This window comes from Talpa occidentalis, unplaced genomic scaffold (assembly GCF_014898055.3).
Source record: "Talpa occidentalis isolate TD23 unplaced genomic scaffold, MPIMG_talOcc4v2.1 talOcc4.10, whole genome shotgun sequence".
Classification (NCBI taxonomy): domain Eukaryota; kingdom Metazoa; phylum Chordata; class Mammalia; order Eulipotyphla; family Talpidae; genus Talpa; species Talpa occidentalis.
The window spans coordinates 33,127,156-33,150,050 of record NW_023600993.1 but is presented as its reverse complement, the minus strand read 5'-3'; the positions used below and the strand labels follow the sequence as shown (position 1 = coordinate 33,150,050).

At 45.1% G+C, this 22,895-nt stretch overlaps 1 protein-coding gene across 6 annotated transcripts in view; it reads left to right on the top strand.

Moving 5' to 3' along the window:
* KIF9 (kinesin family member 9) overlaps positions 1-22,895 on the top strand; it is a 38,585-nt gene that overhangs the window by 5,671 nt on the left and 10,019 nt on the right. For 4 of the 6 annotated variants that reach the window (XM_037528033.2, XM_037528040.1, XM_037528050.2 and 1 more), the window contains 12 exons: positions 993-1,158; positions 2,866-2,972; positions 5,448-5,672; positions 7,871-7,954; positions 8,061-8,153; positions 9,182-9,329; positions 10,445-10,509; positions 13,695-13,772; positions 19,673-19,741; positions 20,489-20,593; positions 21,695-21,750; positions 22,677-22,767. In XM_037528033.2, coding sequence (XP_037383930.1) covers positions 993-1,158; positions 2,866-2,972; positions 5,448-5,672; positions 7,871-7,954; positions 8,061-8,153; positions 9,182-9,329; positions 10,445-10,509; positions 13,695-13,772; positions 19,673-19,741; positions 20,489-20,593; positions 21,695-21,750; positions 22,677-22,767 — 1,287 coding nt within the window. The remainder of the gene's footprint in view (positions 1-992; positions 1,159-2,865; positions 2,973-5,447; positions 5,673-7,870; positions 7,955-8,060; positions 8,154-9,181; positions 9,330-10,444; positions 10,510-13,694; positions 13,773-19,672; positions 19,742-20,488; positions 20,594-21,694; positions 21,751-22,676; positions 22,768-22,895) is intronic. The other 2 variants (XM_037528069.2, XM_054693788.1) reach the window with 1 other exon arrangement.

Sequence of the window (22,895 nt, the reverse complement as noted above, 5' to 3'; positions counted from 1 at the left end):
ATCACAAACTCAGTGCTATTGAGGAGGAAACTCATAAAACTCCTGTTTTAAAAATGTCTCTTTGGTTAATGAGTTTACCTTTATCCCGTGTCTGACACAGAAAAAGAGACATTTATGCACACTTATGAAAGTTTCTGGTGACCTCTCCTGCCGTCTGCTGCTCCCCTCAGCAGTGTGTTTCGTCAGTCTGCTTGCTCTGCTCTCCCCTCTGGCTCTGGCAAATTCTCTCACCCTCCTGTGCTTCTGACTGTACCCAGTGCTTGTATAAATAAATAAATCTTAAAAAAAAAAAAAAAAAGATCCTAAAATTTTTTTTAGAAATCTTTGCATCTTTGCATCAAAAAAATCCACTGATGACAAGTAAGTGGACACCCCCGATATACTCTGATAACAATGAGAAACTGGGTAAGAAATCCAGAACCTCTTCTGCGGTTATTTCATCATTATTCACATTGGTGCATAGGGTGTGTGTGGGAGTATATTCTCACCACAGAACCCACGGAGGCCTCACCACCGGTAACCAGAGAGATGGGGCTCAAGCCCAGCCCTCTGCCACCAAGCCCACTATTCTCTCTGACCTAATTCAAGCCCTCCCTGTATTTATTGAATGCACCTGAAGCTTATTTAATAAGAACGTGATAAGTGTACTTGATGCCCTATCACACATGGGGCACAAAGACGATTACCCTGTAAACTAGACTGAGATATACTTAAGCTATTTGTACTCCAGTCTTGCCCCTGATTCTACCTCTTGAGGGTCATCTGACCTCCCTGCAAGAGCTTCCTTCTCCCACACCAAAGAAATCACCCAGAATATCAGCCCAGCCAACAGATGGGAGTTCCTGTTTTTCCTAAAATTCACTTGCTCTGTTTTCTCACATCCTTCCTTGACTGCCAGTGATATTTTTTTAATACCAATTTCCTAATGAATATCTTGCTCCCTCTTTCTCTTCTTCCCACCTCTTTCTCCCTTTCCCTTTATCTTTTCCTAGAGCATTGATATTCACTTAAAAAAAGATACTCGGAGAGGAGTTGTCAATAACCAGCAGACAGACTGGTCATTCAAGTTGGATGGAGTTCTCCATGATGCCTCCCAAGACATGGTTTATGAGACAGTCGCAAAGGATGTGGTTTCTCAGGCCCTCAATGGCTATAATGGTAATTTAGTTCATTAACTGTTATCTTACCTAAGAACCTGTGGACCCCCTCCTGGAGAAAGAATTGCAAGTATTTTATGGTGAATAAAATAAATTATAACCTCACTTACTAACATTTGTTTGCTTATTGTCTCCATGTTCTTATGTTATTATTTGCTTGGTGACATTGTGGGCATGGTGACATTCTTCATAGGAAGATAAACTCACTCCAACTCTGTGTAGGTCATAGGGATTTAACTATTATCTTGTTTCAAATCTCTTAAATATTAGTTTTGAAGATAATATCCTTATGATGAATTTGAAGGAATCCAAATATTTTTCTCTTGCTTACCTACTAAGCTATTTCCATTCATTCTACCAGTATAATCAATGTATTGTTCATATTCTAGTATAGGATTATTTATGTATATGTCATGAGAAACAAGTAGAATTTGATTTTTTTAACAAATTAAAGCAGGTTTATTGGGAAATATTTATACACTTGTTCAGTCTAAGATTGTTTTAAAATCTTAAAAATATATTAAAGTCCATAGACCATCAAAGTTTGCAGACTTTGCCTTTTTTGTGGCTGTTGACTAGAATGTTCCCTGTTTGCAAGCTTCAAGTTTTCTGTTTAAAAGTCCGTTAAGTGTAGATACACAACTTTGTAATGGATCCTGTATATGATACATAAGTATGGTTCCTCTCTGACCCTGAGGGAATATGGGCCTGATGAGGTAGAGACAGAGAAACCTAGGCCCAGAGAGGTTGAGGGTCTTGGGCACTGGGTGTTCTGGAACCACAGATAGATTCTGAGTGGACATGAGTTCTTTCTGCTTATTTGTATTGGGTTAATAGACACCATTTCTGGCTCCCTTTCAGATGCTGAATTAGGGACCCTGACTAAAACCTACCTATCCTAGGATTCTCTAGTCACCAAGCATTGTCCAGGCAGTTCTGCTGTGTAAACACCCAGAAGCAACTTTTGGGGTGGGGAAGGCTCAGGCTGCCCAAACCACAAGAAATAGCAGAGAGAAACTGGAGCCCAGGGTGACTGTGAGGTTTGTATCCTAGAGCATGGTGGCGATGATCGACCTAAAGGATGTGAGAGGTGCAAGTAAAAGTGCCTCCCAGAGAGGGCAATGGGACCAGATCCGGACCTGTTTCTAGTGGTCTGTTTCCGGAAGTGGTAAGGGACCAACTAGCATTCTTGTTGGTCCTGTGGAAACTTGCAAAAAAATTGTCACCTTTGACAGGAAATATCCTTCCCAGTACCATCTCTTCTCTCGGTTTTTGAAAGCCCTTCTTGCCTGCTGACCAACCAACCCTACAGGAAGGTAGGGTTGAGACCACAGCAGTTCATGGCCTTGTTAACAAAGGGCTAGAGTTTGATGCTCAGATCTTCCTCATTTTTCTTAGACAATTCCCAGTGACTCCATTTCTAAGATTTCCTGCTGTTCTCAGAAGCCCTCACCTTAGATCATCTCTTGGTAGAGGGAACACTAAATGGACTACAGATTCAGAGCAGCTGTTTGTTTTGACCATTTAACTTTCTGTTTCCCTGCCCACCACTCTCACTGGCAGGAATTCCTGATGTCCTTGGCTGTTTCTGATGGCCACCTCCATGCCAGATTCCTGGCAGGCACTAGGCATGCTGGGGATGGGACAACTATCCTTGGATCTTTTTTTCCCCTGGATGTCACCGAGATGTGTTTTGAAATGTTTGCAGGCACCATCATGTGTTATGGGCAGACGGGAGCTGGCAAGACGTACACCATGACGGGGGCAACTGAGAATTACAAACACCGGGGGATCCTCCCTCGTGCCTTACAGCAGGTAGAGAGTGGGCCCAAGGGTGGGATGCCACACACATCCTCTCTACCATAGATGTGACCAGTGCCATGCCAGTTTTTGGAGACTGGGGACAAATGAGTTTCATGCTGTCTAGGATTCTGGATATGTGGTGGTGGGGGGCGGGCTGGTAATGGGTGTGTGTGTGTGTGCGTGTGCGTGTGCGTGTGCGTGTGTGTGTGTCAGAGGCCTCAAAAAACTAGGAATTCAGGTTTCAGACTCTGACTCACACGCAGGCTGAGCCTGTTTCCTCATTTGTGAAAGAGGGAGTTGGACGTGGTGATTGACTTCTTGCTGCTCTTAGGGTCTGTAATGCTATAATTGAGCACTTGTTCCCTATCTTGTTCTGTTTTGTTTTTCTTTAAATTTTGAAAGGGCAGGTTTATTAGGAAAAGGAGAAAGGAAAAAAGAGATAAGCCTGCATAGACAAGTGGTCAGGGAGGAGAGCTGCCCTTTCTTGGTTTTAATGAAGGGGATACGAACCCTTGCAGACCTTTCTTACTGTCCTGCCCTGGCTTCCTCCACCACCTCAGTCCCAGAAGGAACAAAAGGAAGAAGCAGAACATGGCGTGAGCTTTAAGGACTGAGAGTGAGGCTGAAGACAGACAGAAGGACCTTCCTTTGGGGTATGCTAGTCTGCATTCTGTGAGGACCTTCTCTGTATGGAGAGAGGAGGCACAGGGCTTTCCCCCACAAACACCTTGGGGTTTGATAGCCCTGTATTGTAAGAAGTATAGATGTCCCTCTAGTGTATAAACCATTCATGCTTTAATTTTTGAAGCAATATCCTTTAAGTTCCACTGTCAAAGCATCACTGTCTTTGCATCTTAGACTTTAATAGCCTAGCAGGACACCGCCTTATAGAAATAGAATGTAAGTCATATGTGCAATTTTTTTTTAAAGATTTATTTATTTATACAAGAACCAGGGTACAGGCCAGATGTGCGGGAGGGTCAGAGGACTTACCAAAGACAGAGTGGGGAACAGAACAGGCAGACTGACTGAAATACACTGCTGAGGGGAACAGCGGGTGAGACAGGAGAGGTCTACTCGCCATGTGGGTTTCTCCACGGCTAGTGGGGATCAAACCAGCACTGCAGAGGCTGCAAACAGCTTCACAGCACAGCGCTCAACCACCTGCACCACCAGAAAGGCCCCTATATGTGCAATTTTTAATTTTCCTGTAACCACTGTTTAAAAAGTAAAACTGGTGAAATGAATTTTAATAATATATTTAACTTGGGCTTCTCCAGTGGCACAGCAATTGAGTGCTGGGTTGCGAAGCTGCCCACAGCCTCTGCAGCGCCAGTTTGATCCCCAGCCACCGGGTGAGGGTCCCACATGGTGCGCAGACCTCTCCTGCCGCCCGCTGCTCCCCTCAGCAGTGTATTTCGTCAGTCTGCCTGTTCTGCTCCCTGGTCTGGCTCTGGTGAATTCTCTCACCCTTCCACGCTTCTGACTGTACCCAGTGCTTAAATAAATAAATAAATAAATCTTTAAAAAAAAAAAATACATTTAACTCAATATATCCAAAATGTCATTTTTACTTATAATCAATATAAAAATTATTAAGCTATTTTGCCTTCTTTTTCTCATACAGTCTTTGAAATCTGTTGTATATTTTACTCTTATGGCACATTTGAATTCAGACACTAGCTATTCTCAAGAAATACTTGATCTATATTTAAATTTCATAAAATTTGCAGTTGAAAAAATAGTTTTATACACACAAGTTGTTTCAAATATTGTTAAAAGTTAACCAATAATTGGATTTAATGTTTTTACATTTATATTTAAATTAAAATGAAATAAAATTTAAAATTCAGCCCCCATGTGCATGAGCCACATTTCAAGTGCTCAGCAGCCACAACTAGCATCTACCATGTTGGATGGTGCAGATCTAGACTATTAGAGCAAGTGGGGGCCTCATGCATCATCCATCCCAACTCCCCATTTGATAAATGAGAAAATTAGGTGCAGAGAGGGAGGGTATTAGAAATAGAGAAGACTGAGTTCTGGCCTGGCTTCTACACATAGTTATACTGCATGGAACTTTCCACAAATAAGTATTATACCTGCCCTGCTTCAATCACAGGGGAGTTACAAGGATGGAATTTAATAATGGCTATGAACGAGGCTTATGTACAGCAAGAAACTATAAAATGAGATGCTCATTCCAGAGTCCTTTCCTTTCATCCTGCCTTTACTTCTTGGGACTGTACAAGTATTAGCCAATCTGTAAGTGAGGCTTCAAAAAATATCATCCAACAGATTAAAAGTACTATTTGTTGTTGATGCTGATTGTCACACCAACTGGGTTGTAAATTCTTTTAACTAGGACAGGGTTTTTAGGATTTTTCTATTGTACTTTTTGATGTTCTCTCCTGAGGTAAGAATGCCTAATACGAGTTTGTCACTGGAGTTTTGCTCTTGGTCACGACTGTCCAATCTCCCATCTAGGTTTTTAGGATGATTGAAGAGCGCCCCACACATGCCATCACTGTGCGTGTGTCCTACCTGGAAATCTATAATGAGAGTCTGTTTGATCTCCTGTCCACTCTGCCCTATGTTGGGCCCTCAGTCACACCAATGACCATTGTTGAAAACCCTCAAGGGGTCTTCATTAAGGGCCTGTCTGTCCACCTCACAAGTCAGGAGGAGGATGCATTCAGTCTCCTTTTTGAGGTGAGATGATCAAGTCTAAGGGTTCCTTCCTTTCTTTTCCTCCCTCCCTCCTTCTTAGGTTTTTTTTTCTTCTTCTTAGTTTTTAACTTACTTTGATAACCAGAATGAAAATTATCAAATGCTCATTTAGCACATTCAGATAGTATTAAAAGAATGCAGAAACAAAAAAAGAATTCACTAAATCTGTTTTCTACGTAAGGTCACAATAATGTATACTTTGGCTTATTTCCTTCCAGTCTTTTTCCCTTGCAATTTTTCCTTTATATAGTTGAAATGGTCCTTCCCTCCTTCATTTTTTCTTTCCCTTCTTCACTTTCTTTCCTTTTTCTTTTTTTTAAAAAAAGATTTATTTATTTATGCATACAAGACCTGGGGTACAGGCCAGAGGTGCGGTGAGAGGATTCACCAGAGACAGAGAGGGGAACAGAACAGGCAGACTGACTGAAATACACTGCTGAGGGGAGCAGTGGGGCAAGGCAGGAGAGAGAGGTCTGCTGTGCCATGTGGGTAGCTCCCTGGCTGGCTGGGGATCAAACTCGTGCTGCAGTGGCTGCGGATAGCTTAATAGCACTGCTTTAACCCCTGTGCCACCAGGGAGGCCCCCATATACACACATAAGTGGGTGCTTGAATAATGGTAAAATGATTATGCTCTATGTACCAGTATTAATTTCCTGATTTTGATAGCATTCTATAGTTTTACAAGTTATCATGGGGAAAGACTGAGTGAAGGATACAAAGAACCTCCCTATACATTTTTTGGCAACTTCCTATGAATCTATAATTATTTCAAAACAAAATGTTTAAAAATAAATATTTCTAAAAGTCTAAAGTTAATTAAAACGTTTCCCCCCACCCCCGATTCTATAAGCAGCTTAGGATTGTTGCTTTAATTTTTAACCCCCAACAAGATTTTATTTTTACTGTCTTATATAATCAGCATTCTTTTACATTTATCTGCAAATTTACAACTTTCTTTGCTTTTCCTTTCCTCCTTAACCTTAACCTGGATTCCTGCTACAACCTCCTATCCTGCCCCAGGCTACTTTCCTTACCTCTAGACAATCACAGCTACATATTCAAAAAGAAGTTTTAAATATTCCATTATCTTTAGGTGTTTTGCAATAGGACAGTTTTTGAATATTTAGTTCATTTTATTGCTCAAAACACCCTTCATATTTTGAGCTGAGATACAGTGCAAAAGACATAGGATTTGTAATTGGGCACTTGGGCTTAAATCCAGACTTCTTTCAAGCTTAAGTTAAGCCTTAAGATGAACAAATCATCATTGTCTCCAAGCCTCTTTGCTCATCTGTGAAAGTGGAGACACTAATAGTGCCAATCAGATGGGATTGGGCATTTGAACAAATATTTACTGCAGGGCCTTGCTAATCCTATGAGTTAGAGGGAAGGGCCCACTGTGCCTTTGAAAACAAAATTATTAAATATAAATAAATAACAAAATTTTTTATTTTTCCTATTTTAAAAAGTAGCACAGTTTCACTGTAAGAAAAACTATGAAAAAACAAAACTGTATAGGAAAGAGAAAGTGACCCATAGACCCCAGCCCAGAAAGACCATTATTAACAAACATCTTAGTAACAGCATCTGTTTATCCTATTTTGTATGAATACTTTTGCATACCCTAGATTGCAGCAGCATATGATTTTGTCCTTCATTCTGCCTATGTGGTATGTTATACGGATTAACTTGTTTATGTTGAACGATCCTGCAACCCAGGGATTAATCTCACTTGATCATAGTGTATGATTCTTTTAGTGTGCTATGAAAGTCAGTTTGCTATGAATTTGGAATCTGTATTTCTGTTATGAAAAGATACTTATTAACATGGTCCTGGCTATGTAATATTCCAAGGTAGATAGGGTCATTCCCTTATTGTTGGATATGTAGGTTATGATTCATTATTCATGCATATTTTTAGGATTTTTAATTTTTATTGCTACTTTGTTTTTTAGAAAACTATACCAATTCACATGTCCCTAACAGTGGTATAAGTGTAGATATGGACTTCAGTTTGTTTACTTTTATATTAATTTATAAATAAGTATTGCCTGGAACTCCAGTTGATTGCAGTGATTGAGATCACTTATATAACTATCGATGTAGTTGAAAAATGACCCAAATAAATGCCTTGTTATTTTAATTTTTCGAAATGTCTACATTTCCCCACTTTTTCAGGGAGAGACCAATAGGATTATAGCCTCTCACACGATGAACAAAAACTCTTCCAGGTCACACTGCATTTTCACCATCTATGTGGAGGTAAGTGCAAGTTCTTTAAAAAGCCTGGGAAAGGCAGTCACTTCCCATGGGATCTACTCATCAGCAAATTCTTCCTGTGACAATCTAACCTCTGCATGTTTTGTAGGCCCATTCTCGGACGCTATCAGATGAAAAGTACATCACTTCCAAAATTAACTTGGTGGATCTAGCAGGATCGGAGAGACTGGGGAAGTCTGGAGTAAGTGGGGGAAGTGGAAGGTTTCTTCTCCACAAGCCATGGTCTGTTTTCGGCACAGTGCACCTGGGCCCACCCTCCCTAAGTGTTCATGAGCACAGACCTGACCTAGGTGCAGTGAGACAAGCGGCTTGACTCGAGGAGCTGGAGGGATGGAATTAGCATAGATGGAATAACTGCTGCAGAGAGGCATTCCCACTTGACAGGATTTTTTATTTATTTAAAATTTTTTAAAAGTTGGTAGCTTTATTTTTTTTGCATAGAAGAACTGCAGTGTAGGCCAGAGGTGTGGGGGATGAGAGGACTCACCAGAGACACAGTGGGGAGCAGAACAGGTGGCTCTACTGAAGTAGACTGTTGAGGGGGCAGCAAGCAAGACAGGAGAGGTCTGCTGTGCCATGTGGGTAGCTCCCTGGCTGGAGGTCAGACTCAGGCCATAGTGGTGATAATGCTGAGACTTAACTCCTAGGCTACCGGAAAGCCCCAAATTGACAGGATTTTTGTAAATATTAAAGGAGATGATGGCCCCTAATTTCTTAGTAAGGTGCCTGGCATTTAGTAAGCGCTCAGTAAATGCTAGAGTTGGCATCTCTGTGTATGCGTCTAAGTATTCACATGAGTATTTTATTTCAAACAAATATTCACATGAGTGTGAGGATGAGCACAAGTATTCACAAGAGTATTCAGATCACATTCCCATATGCATTAGTGTGAGCGTTTCTATTTGTGTGAATATTGCCCAGTATCTGCACAACTATTCCTCTGTGTACTCAGTTTAGTGAGAATCTAAAGTGAATTCCTGTAAAGTCGTATTAAATATTCATGTTCACATGAGCATTCACATGAATATTCATATAAATATTCTTGTGAGTATTAGTATTACCGTTATTAGGCCGAGATGGAATAGAATATATCCCATAATGTTGAGGAAAGGCCCTGTTCCTGGGAAGGGGGCTCTGGCCTGGCCACCAGTGTTCTTAGTTGGGCAGCCTCTCCCCTTGGCCAAAGTGAACCTGACCTTTGGTTTGCAGTCCGAGGGCCGAGTCCTAAAGGAAGCCACCTACATCAACAAGTCGCTGTCGTTCCTGGAGCAGGCCATCATTGCCCTCGGGGACCAGAAGCGGGACCACATCCCCTTCAGGCAGTGCAAGCTCACCCATGCCTTGAAGGACTCCTTAGGTAAGTGTGGTTTGCATGAGGAGGAAGGACGGGCACATCTGCTGCCGGTGATGATGGAATTGCTCCCTCCTGGTGGCGTCGACTTAGATTTACCTGGAGTCTTTTCATGTAATCTGACACACCTGAAAGGCAGAATTAAGCATATCATCCTCTTCTTTCCCCCACAAAGTGATTTCTTCACTCCTCAGTATCTTTGTTTAAGTTTTTGCCACTACTGTAAATACCTTCTCCTTTCCCCCACATCCCTAAATCAGCTGGCAGAATACTTCGTTGCCTTAAAGACATAGATGGGAAGTTTCTCCATGGTGTTTCCCCTGCAGCCTCCTCTACAGAGGAGCAGGAGCAGTCTTTTCATGCTGTGTCTCCAGGCGCTCATGTTGGGTTGATGATACAGTCATTGGTGTCTGATTATAAATTGGGTACCACCTTGAGCAAAGCCCTGGCCCAAAGCCCTCTCCCCAACCCTGCCCCTCCCTGCTCCACACCCTCTCACCTCCGTTGTTCCCAGGCTCTTCTTTTAGGTATATCTGGTGCCCTCTCTCCCCTCTCACTCTTCCCTCTACCTCCCAGCATCATGCATGCTTTGGCATTGTCCTTTCTGACCCTGTCTTTGTCAACTCAGGTTGCTGTGACAAAATCCATGGCCTGGGTGACTTAAATAACACACGTTTATTTCTCATAGTTCTGGAGTTGGATGCTCCAGATCAAGGTCTAGCAGGGAGGGTTCCTGGTGAGAATCCCTTCCTGACTTGCAGATGGCCTCCTTCTCATTGTGTTTTCACATAGGGGAAAGAGATTGAGGCCAGAAATGGAGAGAGCTCAAGCTCTGGGTTCCTTCTTTTTCCCTAAGGGCACTAATCCCAACATGGGTGGCTCCAGTGTTTGCTTTGGCAGCGCATGTACTGGCATGGGGGCTCCACCCTTAGGGCCTCATCTAAACCTAATTACTTCCCACAGGCCACACCTCCAAATATCATCCTATATGGGGGTTAGGATTTCAACATGAGTTTGGGGGGAACACATTCAGTCCATAACAGATCTCCATTAGCCTCAAAGAAATCCTTTGGCAGAAAACACACATGGTTCATGGTCCTTCTGTGTCCTGCTTCCTGTAGGGGGAAACTGCAATATGGTCCTTGTGACAAACATCTATGGAGAAGCCGCCCAATTGGAAGAGACGGTATGTAAAGACTGCTAATGTGGACAGGTTGGAATCCCTCCTCGTGGGTGCCAGGGCTAGTAAGGCTTGTGCTGGGCTGGCTCAGCAGGCACACTAGCATAGACATAGTCAAGAGTGGAGGATTCAGGGCAGGAATCTGAGCCAAAATTGCTGAGGGGGGCCCAGTTCATTTTGAGGGCCTGAGAGGAGGTCTGAGAGCCAGCTTTGTGGGGACAAAGGCCATGCCTCCCAGGGTGCTTCTTCTTGTGAATTGGGCTGGAGAACAGCTGATTCCTTGTTCTTTATAATCACATGTTTTAAAATCTTGAAAACATTCCAGATTCCAGGCTGAGATTGTAAGGGCAGAGTGAGCAGCAAATAGGTGGTAAGCACCTGCCATGTATAAGGTCTTGGGTTGCGGGTGGAGAGGTGGGGAGCAGCTCAGTAGAGTTAAGTGATTCCTGGCCGTGGGCCTCAGCATTCCCAGTCATGGCTTTTAGTAATGTGAGAGGCCTGGATAGAGGATCTTTTGGCGGGGGTTGGGGGGGGGAGTGGTGTTTCCTAAAACTGGGGTGAGGAAGGTGAGCACTGAACTAGGTGGGCTTGAGGAGTTGGTGCAGGGAAGCAGAGATGTTTCTGGCAGAGGAAATCCTGAAGGTGTGGCCCATGCCGGTAACATCTGGCTACCACAGGGGCTGGGTGGGTCCTGATGGCAGAGGCTTTGGCCATTCTGCAGGTGGCTGGGGTTGTCACAGGTGTGAGTAGGGGAGGGTTGTGACTCATAGAGGTTAACCCAGTGACCTGGGGAATAGAAAAGTGTATGAGAATGAGGAGAAGGAATACTGGCCTGACAGAGCAAAGGTAGTGACACAGGTAAGACCACGCAGGTTGGCAACCAGGCTGGGGTTCCCTTCTTCCTCTGAAGGGCCACCCACTAGTAAGTAAGCTTACTTAGTAAGCTTAGAAAGCTCTCCTTAGACATTTTGGTTTTCAACTGTGGGTGTTTAGGACATGCTTCAGTCATCTGGAGACTCCACTTAGATGAAATGTCATTTCCAGGAACCCAAGACGCTGTAGGCACAAGGTTCCTCTGGGGCCTCCCAGTTTGTGCTTTGGGGACATTGCAGGCCTCCAGGGAGAGCTCTCTTGCCACATACCCAATGCTCTGGGACCTGGGAGGCCAGGTAGGGGAGCTCCATCTGACGTTCAGGCTGCTTCCCCAGAGGAGGGTTCAGGAACATTCTGTTCTCAGAGCATAACAAAGCCGGGTTAACCCCAAGAGGATCCAGAAGAAAACTGGACCTCTTGGCTGCCTTGTTAAGAAAGATGTCCTCCAAGATGGTGGAAGGTCCCTTTCTCCCCTTAACCTCACCCCTGAGCACACAGGAAGCAGCTCTTATGGTACCTGCTGTCCCCAGAGGCTGGGGCCTACACCACTCTGGATCTCTGCCCAGGATTGAGCCAACAGGGCCTGGTGGAAATGTATGAAAAGCCTCAGAGATTTGGGCCAAGGGCATATTGGGGGTTTGGAAGCTAATGATTCTCTTTGGCAAGTATTTCAAAACTTCCCATTGTGAATGATGTTTTGTGTGGTGATACTACATGTGTGTGCAGGAGAAACCACAGTGGGGGCTTGTGGCCACACCTGCTGCTCCCCTTGGAGCAGAAGAGTCTGATTTTATCCTATACAGAAGCAACTTGAACTGTATGTCAGGGCCTGCCCTGAAAGCTCGCCGTGTGCCAGCACTGCTCAGAACACATCATGTACCTCATCACTAAGTCTACCTAAGACCTTGCAAGTCAGGTCTTCCTTATCGCCAGAAAAGTTCCAAGACCTGTCTCAGCTTATACAGTTTGTCAGTGTCCAAGCTCTGAACCACCAGACCAGACTGCCCAAAGAATAGCCTCTTCTGTCCATCCCTTTTAAAGTCGGCTTCCCAGCCAGCCCAGCCTGATGTGATTGGGTCTCAGGACCTGCCTCCTGCCACCTCTGGCTACTGCTCACAGTTACTTGTCATGTAATATCAATGCAGGGGGGCACAGTGTCAAGACTATTTCCCAAGTGCCTGCTTACCTGGCTGTCTCCTGGCCCTGTAGCCATATTACCATGACTACCTCTCCAGAAGAACTGGGGCAGGACCTCCAGACTTCACTCCAGTGACCCAAGGGATCCTATAGTACATTTTAGAGTTGCCTTTATGCAGGGATTCGTCTTTCCTAGTGACCTGATTTGCAAATGTCTCTACTCACAATAATTGGTCAAAGATGTAAAAGTCAAGCAGCACATGTATGCACGTGCACACATGCACACATGTGCGCGCGCACACACACACATACACACACACACTTTAGGATTCTGCTGAGTCGAATTTTTTATTTTGTCACCAGGTAGCAAAGGTTTACTAGTGCATTCCAATGCCTCCCTCCATTCAGTTTCAACATTTACCACTCACATGCTGGCAGTGTAAGAAACTGATTCCCTAGGCATTCAGGCCCTTCCATTCGCCCCCACGGTGCCTTCTTTTGTGTTACTCCTTCATTTTTTGCCTCAGTTCTCACCAGATCATCTGGCTCTCACCTCCCTCCACTTGGGTCACACTGTCTCTCTATTAGAATGTCCCTCCCCCATGACCAGGCAAATCACTGCTCTGGCCCTTCCCAGACCCTCCTTCAGTTCCCATGCAAGGGTACAGAAGTGGGTTCCTACACATTCTGTTCCTCTCAGCAGTTAGGAACACGGACTCAGGAGCCTCAGTATTTGGACTGAATTCCTGCACTACCTCTGACTAGCTCTGTGGTCTTGGGCAGTTTGCTTGACCTCTCTGTTTCAATGTCCTCATCTATAAAATGAGGTTGACCACATTCCTACTTCATAGGGAGTTGTGAGATAGAACATGCAGTAGAGGTGTGATGCGTGTAACTGTATAGTGGTGGAACATGGTAACGTGCAGAGGTAGAACATGAATAGACCAGCGTGTATCCTGATAGTGTAGGAGATGAGGACACTCAGTCACCTTCTTCCTTGCCTGGGGAACCTCACTGTTAAGTGCCCTTTTGACCAATACTCCTTCAAGGGAGTGAATCAACACTGGTTGGCCAGGCAGTCTGAAGGACCAGGAGAGGCAGGCAAGGTCTCTGAAAAGGCTGGTGTCTTGGGCTCTCGTTAGTGGGGAGTCATCGGATGTCTTATCTGGTTTATTTTTCAGCTTTCTTCACTGCGGTTTGCCAGCAGGATGAAGCTGGTCACCACTGAGCCTGCCATCAATGAAAAGTATGACGCTGAGGTACATAGGGCTTGTGGGCAGGTGTCTCACTGCAGGGAAGGTGTGTGGGTTTGCTGCTTAGGTCACATGAGCCTGGCTTCCCTTCTTGTCTCAACCAAAGATACTCATGAAATCCTGGGCCAGTCCCTCTCCACTCTGGGACAGACCAGAATCTTTAGCTTCCTTAGAGACCCCTTTGGGGTCACTACAAAGGTCAAAGGGCTAGTCAGACTACTACCCAGTTCACTTGTGGGGCCCAGGGCCTCTAAGTGCCTCTAAGTATATGGGTGTCTATATAGCTAACTGTTTCAGACCAGAGCTGAATCAGCGGGCACCTTCTCTCAGACTCATCAGAACCTCTTTCCTCCCAATCTGAGTGACCCCTCCCAGCAAGCAGAGATAATTAGTCACAGGGAATGTTCAATTTCATCACTAACCAAGTGGTTAATGCAAATTCCCTGGAAACCTTAGTAGGATTCCATCCTCAGACTAGTACAAATTATTATTTTTATGATAGTACAAAATGATGGTAAGGGTGTGTAGAAATGGGAACACTTAACCTAATTATGATCAGAGTGCAATTGATACAACTACTTTGGCGAGCATTTTGGCAATAGCTAGTAAAGTAAAAACACATTTACCAATCAATAAGTTGGCTTTCCTTTTTAAGATGCTTGTGGAATCATAGTTACTGGAGACAGGCGACTGCGCATGCCCTAAATTCATGACAAACCAGTTCAACTTTCCAGATTCTAAATAATGGACCCTGTGGTACAGTGGAACTACCCATGATTAGCAAGTTGAGGGGGTGGAAAGCTTAGGGGCAAAGATTCTTAAACTTGATGAGGCACCAGAATCACCTGGTAGGCTTGCTAAACTATAGGCCATGGGACACATTCTGAGAATTCCTAATTCCATTTGCCTGGGGTCTGGGATATGGCATGAGGGGATTTATTATTTCTAAGTTCCAGGTGATACAGCTGCTGTTATTCTGGGACCATGCTTGACTGGGATGTCTGGTTCCAAACCCCATACTTCATTAGCTGTGTAACTTCAGTCTGGCACCCTTTCTAAGCCTCAGTTTCTTCATTTGTAAGTCAGGGAACTAACAATCCACTCTCAAAGAGCTATTGTGAAAAATAAGATAATGGGTAGAAGTGTCTTAGCACGGTGCTGTTATGGAGTAAATACCTGTAAATATTTGCTAGCACTCTACTCACCTCTGCAGTTAGTGGGTATATTATATAACTTCTGGTATATTACATAACTTCCAGGTATCAAGTTCGGAGGTATTGTCTTGTATATAAGGAGACTTAAGAAAGAACTGGGGGGCCTCCCTGGTGGCGCAGCGGTTGAGCACTGGGTTGCGAAGCTGCCTGCGGCTTCTGCAGCGCCGGTTCGATCCCCGGCTGCTCCCCGGCCGCCGGAGGAGGGTCCCACATGGCGCGCAGACCTCTCCTGCCGCCCGCTGCTCCCCTCAGCAGTGTACTTTGGTCCTTCTGCCTGCTCTGCTCCCCGCTCTGGCTCTGGTGAATTCTCTCACCCTCCCGCACTTCTGACTGTACCCAGTGCATGTACAAACAAACAAACAAATAAATAAAAACATGCCTCTATAAAAAAAAAAAAAAAAAAAAAAAAAGAAAGAACTGGGCTGGTGGTGCTTATTATAACAATGAAACATTAGGAACATGACCTGCAGCCTTTAACAGGAGAATAGCTGAGTTATGGAGGGAGGAGCCAGAGCTAGAACCACCAGCGTGAATGTCTCAAGTGAGAAAACAACTTGGGCATTGTGAGAACAGAATTGTAGCAGCTGTCCTTTACACCAAGTGTGAAAACCTGCAAGGTATGCTGGCTATCATTAAATGGTTATATGTGTGTGCAATGAAAGAAAAAATGTGTGGGAGTGAAAAGATTGAAAACCCCAATACCTCTGGGGTGGGGTTGCGGTAGGAGGGCAGGAAATGGACTTGGAGTGGAGAGGTGCAGGGGCTTCACATTTATCTTAAATGTTTTACTTAAAAAGAAATAACTGAAGTCAGCATGGCATCGTGGGTTGGTCATCTCAGATTTTGTGGCTTTGTTTTCTGTGTTTTCCATAGCTTGAAGCTTTTTGTATCTTTTTTTTTTTTTTAATTTCTTTTGTGGTGTCCTCTTAGATCAGGACAATCACACTGACACCTCTCAACCCAGCTGGGTGGGTATTGCAACTGATGGTAAGGATTTCATGATATTTAGTGTAATTTCTCTCTGGAAATCTGCATTACAGGTCCTGGACAGGTCAGTCTCCCTATCACTGAATGTGAATGTGTTTATAATCCTAAGCAATTTCCTTCACAGACATGAGTTCTTTTTTTTTTTTTAAAGATTTATTTATACATACAAGAACTGGGGTACAGGCCAGAGGTGTGGGGGGAGGTTAGAGGAGTCACCAGAGTGGGGAACAGAACAGGCAGATTGACTGAAATACACTTCTGAGGGGAGCAGCGAGAGGGTCAGGAGAGGTCTGCTGTGCCATATGGATATCTCCCTGGTCAGGAATCGAACTCATGCTGCAGTGGCTGTGTACAGCTTCATAGGTTGCTTCTTAACCCCTTGTGCCACCAGGGAGGCCCTCAGACATGAGTTCTTGAGAGAGGTGCAGACAGTTATTTGGTCCTGCTTTCCCTGGACCGTAGCCAGTCTCTGCAGGTTGTTTCCAGCACCGTTTTCAGAACTGCTGCCTGTTTTCATTGGGGTAGAAAAGCTTCCGCAGGATCTCTGTGGCTAGCACGGCTGATCGTAAGGCTGGAGACTGGGTGGCTAGCCATCTCTGCCACCTGCTGTCTGTGCTGAGTTGCTCAGACTGAGACTCAGGGTATCATCTGTGACCAGGGAGCTTGAACTGCTGACCTCCAGTGACCCTCAGCTTTGTCAGTTCAGTCTAATTCTGTGAGGTGGTGTCAGAGTGAGCTGCACGCATAGATAGCAGAGAGACACTTGGGTATTCCACCCTGCCAAGAAAAAAATGCACCTGCAGGTGGCAGTGGGGTCAAAATAGGGACACTTCTTAGAGAGCTACTCTCGGCCTGATGCGGATTTAAACAGAACTCTCCAAATTATACTCATTATCATCATGATGGAAACATCTGACTGTTCAGGGAACATATATGCTTACAAGGCATTGTCTTCCATCCAGAAGATGCTCCTGATTTTTGTAAAGGAGATGATCAACCAGAAGGTGCTGCCAGACCCTGTTCTATGGGGTTTGCTGTTCCAGCCCTATGTTTCCCAGCAGCTTCTCTCCAGTCAGTAGAAGTTGGAGCCACTAATCCTCCCTGTCATTAGGCAAGCCTCATCCATGCTCTTGTGGTGCATGATATGAAGGCTGATGAACTGTGAGGGCATATGGCCCATTTCCCCACATTGCCTGATTGACCAGAGGTTTAAACCTGGCTCCCCCTGCCAGACTGGACAGCATCATCCAGCAAGAGGTCCCCAAAATCTCTGTCAGACTTTCCCTCGCTGGCCAATGGTGTATTTTCTCGAGCTGAGATCCCTGACCTGGGAGGAGATGCAGGGGTTAAATAGGGGCTGAATTTTTCCTATTCACCACATAGGGAGACCACCTGGAGGAGACTGTCTTGGGATGCTCAGAGTGGCAAGAGCAAGGATTCAGACCCTTGCCATGTGCTTTGAGTTCAGGTTTTGTGCCTGAATTGCCACCGAGCCACCAGGGTAACAGGGTTTTGTCACCCTTTGCTGTAGACCAGTCATAGCCTTGGTCATGAGTCCCAGGATGCAGTTTATCAAGGGCTCCCCCCAGTGGTCATTTAAAAATGTTTATTCTTTTAGGCTGGGAACCACTTTTATTGGCTTGACTCTGTTAATACCTGCATAACTTTTGAAAATAAAATCTCATTGATTTGTTTAAAAAATATAAAATTTTGGGAGTACAGCTTCTCACACATAAGAAATAGGTAAGCTCTAGGACCCTCCCATCTGTGGATGAAGCTGGAGGACATGATGCTAAGTGAATAATACACACAAAGAAAAATACTACATGATCTCACTTGTATGTGGAAACTAGAAAAGTCAAATTCATAGAGGTGGAAAGTAGAGCCATGCTTACTGAGAGTAGAGGCAATGTGGGGGACTGAGAGATGGGGAGATTTTGGTCAAAGGGTAGACATTTTCATATATAAGATGAGTAAGTATGAAGCTCTGATGTATAGCATGGTTGTATGTTATAGTTACTGTTAATAACTTGGTATTGTATATTAGAAATTTGCTAACAATAGCTCTCAGATACTCTTACCACCACATAGAAAAAGTAGCATCTAGGTGAGGAGGAGGGAATGTTGATGAGCATGACTCTGGTAATCATTACACTATACATCAGTATATCAAAACATCATGTCATAAGTACATACAATTTTTCTTGAATAAAAATTATAAAAAAGAGGAAATAGGTAAGTTCTGGAGCTTCACTGACAGTAACCACTACTCACAGTAAATTTACCCAGTTAAAATTAAATAAAATTTAAAATTCACTCTCTTGGTCGTACTGGTCACATTTCAGGTATTCAATAACTATATTTGACCTGAGGCACAGATAGAATGTTTCAAACATTACAGAAAGTTTTATTAGACATCACTGGTCTAGAGTATATTGGTGACATGTGCTATAAAAATGTTTAACATCACTTGTAGTCAGGGAAATGCAAATCAAAACTAACTACAATGAGATACCATCTTACACCAGAGAGGATGGCACATATTAAAAAAAAACTAGCAACAACAAATGTTGGGAAGATGTGGAGAAAAAGGAACTCTCCTGCACTGCTGGTAGGAGTGGAAACTGGTCCAACCACTGTGGAAAGCTCTGTGGAGATTCCTCAACCTGCTAAAGATGGAGCTTCCATATGATCCAGCAATTCCACTCCTAGGTATTTACCCAAAAGGACACAGAATCATTAATTCCAAAGAGCACCTGCACCCCTATGTTTATAGCAGCACTATTTACAATAGCTAAGCTATGGAACAACCCAAATGCCCAAAAATAGATGACTGGATCAAGAAGCTGTGGTACATATACACAGTGGAATATTACTCAGCAATCAAAAAAGATAAAAATAAAGATTTTTTTTAAAAGACTGGGGTGGGTTGGGGAGAGGGCTGAAGTTTTACATGGGGTGATTGATGTGTGCTTAATTTAGAAAGCTTTTGAGCAACGCTTAAAATTAAAAGCACTAAGGGAGTGGAACTAGCCATGGAACTACCTGAGAGAAGAATTTCCTGGGGCAGATTAGACATGCAATGCCGAGGTGAGAGGATGTCATTTTGGTGGGAGTGTGAGGTGGAAGAGAGGAGTAGAAAAGTAAGAGGTGATGAGGCAGGTCACACAAAGCCTCACAGATCTCTGTGTTATCCTACGGAAGCTTATAAGGTTTCAGTTCAAAGATATAAATAAAATGTTCTTACAGCTTTGTTTGTAGCAGCTGAAAATAGGAGGTGACATACGTGATTGTCAGTGGGGAATGGTGATACATTTTGTGGTTGGGGAGGATGAGTGTAAAAGGTACACAGTTCCTGGAAAGCATCCTGGAGCTGTGGGCTGTACTGGAACAATGGGAAATACCTAGAGCTCCTGGGAGTTGGGATTTAAGGTGGCCCTCTGGGTGCCTGTGCTCACTGTGGTATCAGTCTCCTCCTCAGCTTTAAGAGGGAAAGGTCAGGGGATTCCTCCTTAAACCCTAAATTCACCCCAGTTGGGGAAAAGTCACCAGAGGTCAGGTATCATCAGATACTGAGATCACAGTCCATAGATTACCAGGAAGGACCAGGATATCTGGCCATAAGGAATGGGAATTGGGACTTGATCTGACAGAGGCAGGGTGGCCTCTCTGACCCCTCCCCACCCAACTATATTTCACTGACAGCGAATGGTCAAGAATCTGGAGAAGGAGCTGGCACTACTCAAGCAGGAGCTAGCCATTCATGACAGCCTGGTAAGGGGCTAGAGATGGGGGGAAGGGATGTCTGGAGTGCTTGAGGGGCTGGAGTCAGGGTACCAGGTGGGCAGAGGGACTAGGATAAAGGGGGGCCAAGTAGGCAGAGAGACTGGGAAATCAGAGACTGGGGAAGGGGCCAGAGGAGCTGGGGGCCAGGGATGCCTGTGGGCAGGGGCATTGGGAGAGCAGGAGGATGTAGGCAGGATTGTCAGAAAGTCAGAGAACTAAGGCAGGCAGAGTCAGGGGAACCAGGGGAAGGGGGCTTAAAGGTCTGGTAGGTAGGGATACAGGAGCAAAGAGTATGATGGGTCAAGGTCAGAGGAGATGGGGATGGGGGTAGCAGGGTAGCATAAGGTCAGGGGAGGCCATCTACATAGTCTGGTGGCCATCTAGAATGATGTTTATTATCCAGAGGGGCCTCCAGGCAGAGGCAACCCCTTTCTGTGGCCCTCATACTATAGGCTGCCAAGTCTCAGCCAGCAGAATCCCTTTGCTTGGAGTAGCAGGACCCATGCTGAGCAGCCTTTCCTTACTCCCTCATCCAGTGATCCCTTAACAACTTAAGCACCTAGTGAGTCAGGCCCTCTTCTCCAGGACCTGATAGTATAGGGAATGGAGCCAGTGTGGGCAGCCAGCCAAGGCCTGTGCCCAACCTCCCCACTTGGTTCTCAGAATGACCCCTGTTGTCCCTATTTGGGATCAGGTGCTTGGAACCTGTTGACATGTTCTTCATTTTCCTTCAAGGCCAACCGAACCCTTGTGAACTATGACCCCCTGGATGAGATTCAGATTGCAGAGATCAACTCCCAGGTGCGGAGGTACTTGGACGGCACACTGGATGAGATTGATGTAAGGACCCCCTTCTTGGGACCACCATGGCCAGCAGGCCTGGGCACCCTGTCTTAGGCTTGCCTCAACTTGTGCTATGCAGGCCTCAGAATTTCATACTCAGTGGGTACAGTGGGCATAGGGTGAGGAGTGCCAAATCCCTGGCCTCAGGGGCCCTTCAGCCCACCAGGCTTCAGCTTCCATATTTAGGATTACAAGACTGTGGGTACCCACGGAATAGTCAACTGCCTTGAACAGCCTTGATCACACAGGAGGTGGTCCATCACTGGGAACATAAAGAAAGGCCCTGGAGTTAGGCTTCTTGGTTTGAATCTCAGCTCAGCTGTCTCTTTGCTAGTGACCTAAAGTACTTAACCTCAGGTACTGTGATGGCCTCACTTATTCAGTGGGGTGGGAATCTAAGCTGGGATTATAATTGAGCTCATCTCAGGTGCTTAGCTGTGCCAGGCAAAGTGAAGCCTTTAAGCGATGATGGGCAAGAAGGAGACACAGGGAAGGCCTCTCAGGGGAAAAGATAGATTCTGTTTTTATAGCACAGGCCATCAACCCCTCATCTGGGAGCTACATGGTGGATCCCTTGGCATGTTACTGTGGGCAGCTGCAAGAGGCAGGCCTGGGACAACTAAGGGGTGGGTTCTTCTGGTCTTCCCAGCAGGGGTAGCCCCAGACAGACCTAGAGCCAAGGAGGCTGATGACCTTCCTCCAACCATAGATGTGTCTGAGTCTGTACCCACACAGAAAGGTTCACAATGGAAACTTTGGGAATCAGAAAAGAGCCAAGGACAATATGTTTTATTAAAATGTTTTTCTTAGTATTTTCAAGCACTAGAGTTATTTCAATTTTATACAGATCTTCACTAAGGAAAGGTGATTGTTTTTATGGCCCAAGTAAGTACTTAGTTTTAAAATTATTGATCAGCCATTTCTCTGTTCTTGAGGGCTTGCTCTGTTCTTGAGGAGAAGCGGTTTGCAGATGTCCCATTCTCAAGACAGATGGTCCAAGGGATGAGCCAAGGGATTCTGGTTTCTCAGCTAACATAGACACAGGCTCAGTCCCAGGGTGTCTAAGGTTTAACCTCTCCCTTGTTTTCTTCCCTCCAGATTATCAACCTCAGACAGATCCAGGAGGTGTTTAACCAGTTCCGAGTGGTTTTGAGGTAATGGACCCTCCTCACTCCAATATCAGGCTGTCATTTCACTGTCAATGGCTTGGACATCCTCCTCAAGCGCACTGCCCTGGCTCTCATCTGAGGGGCCAGATGTGTCCTTGGAGCATGCTCAGGCTCTGTAGTCCCTGACAGTCTCTTCCCCTGAGCTCTCAGATCCTCCTGCCCTGTCCTTTCCCTGGGGGAAGCAGGGAGGACAGCCCTCCAATTAATGGCTACTCGAGGAGGAGGTGATCCCTGGTGGATGTTTCCTGAGTTCACTAATTGGACAGGAGTCTATGGAGTGCCAGCCCTGCATGTGGCTGATGCAGGGCGTGGTGAATACTCCCTGGCCCCATCTCCCTCTTCGGAGGCATTTGAGATTTACTTGGGTACAGACATAGCCTAAGTGACTCACGCTGTTTTCACAGAAGCTGGTTCAATGATTTTGAAGGGGCTGTTAGAGACAGAACCTAGACAGGGAATCGTGATCCATGGCAGGTTTATAGTCCTTGTTAAAGGTCATCTTGGGGCGGATGTACTTGGCACATAAGGGTGGCCCCTGCAGATTCTTTGGCTTTGGGGCTGGACAGTGGTGTGTATATTGTGGAGTCCTGGGCTGGACAGTGGGCGCAAAGTGGAGTGGTGGACATGGAATGAGCTTGTTTTGTCTGACCCGGTTCATGATGAGGGCATAGCTCAATCACAAGGGGCCATGCCCAAATGACTTCTAATTCCAGTGCTTGGTTCTTTTTTTTTTTTTTTGGGGGGGTGGGACCCTCACCGGTGGCCGGGGATCGAACTGGCGCTGCAGAGGCTGCGGGCAGCCTCGCAACCCAGCACTCAACCGCTGCGCCACCAGGGGAGGCCCACTTGGTTCTTGCCTTGGTGGGTTCATGGCTCCAGGTGAAAGGTGTTCTCTCATTCTCTCTCCCAAGCCACCAGGAACGGGAAATAGAATCCACTTTACGCAGGAAGTACACCCTCATAGACAGGAATGACTTTGCAGCAATTTCTGCTGTCCAGAAGGTAAGCACAGTCGCCTTCTGTTGACAGTTTTTGATTGAAATTTTTCCATCCCCAGACCTTTCCAGAGGTAACAGTGTCCTGCATTAAAGCAGATCTAGCATTACAACAGATAAAGTTAACACCAAGAT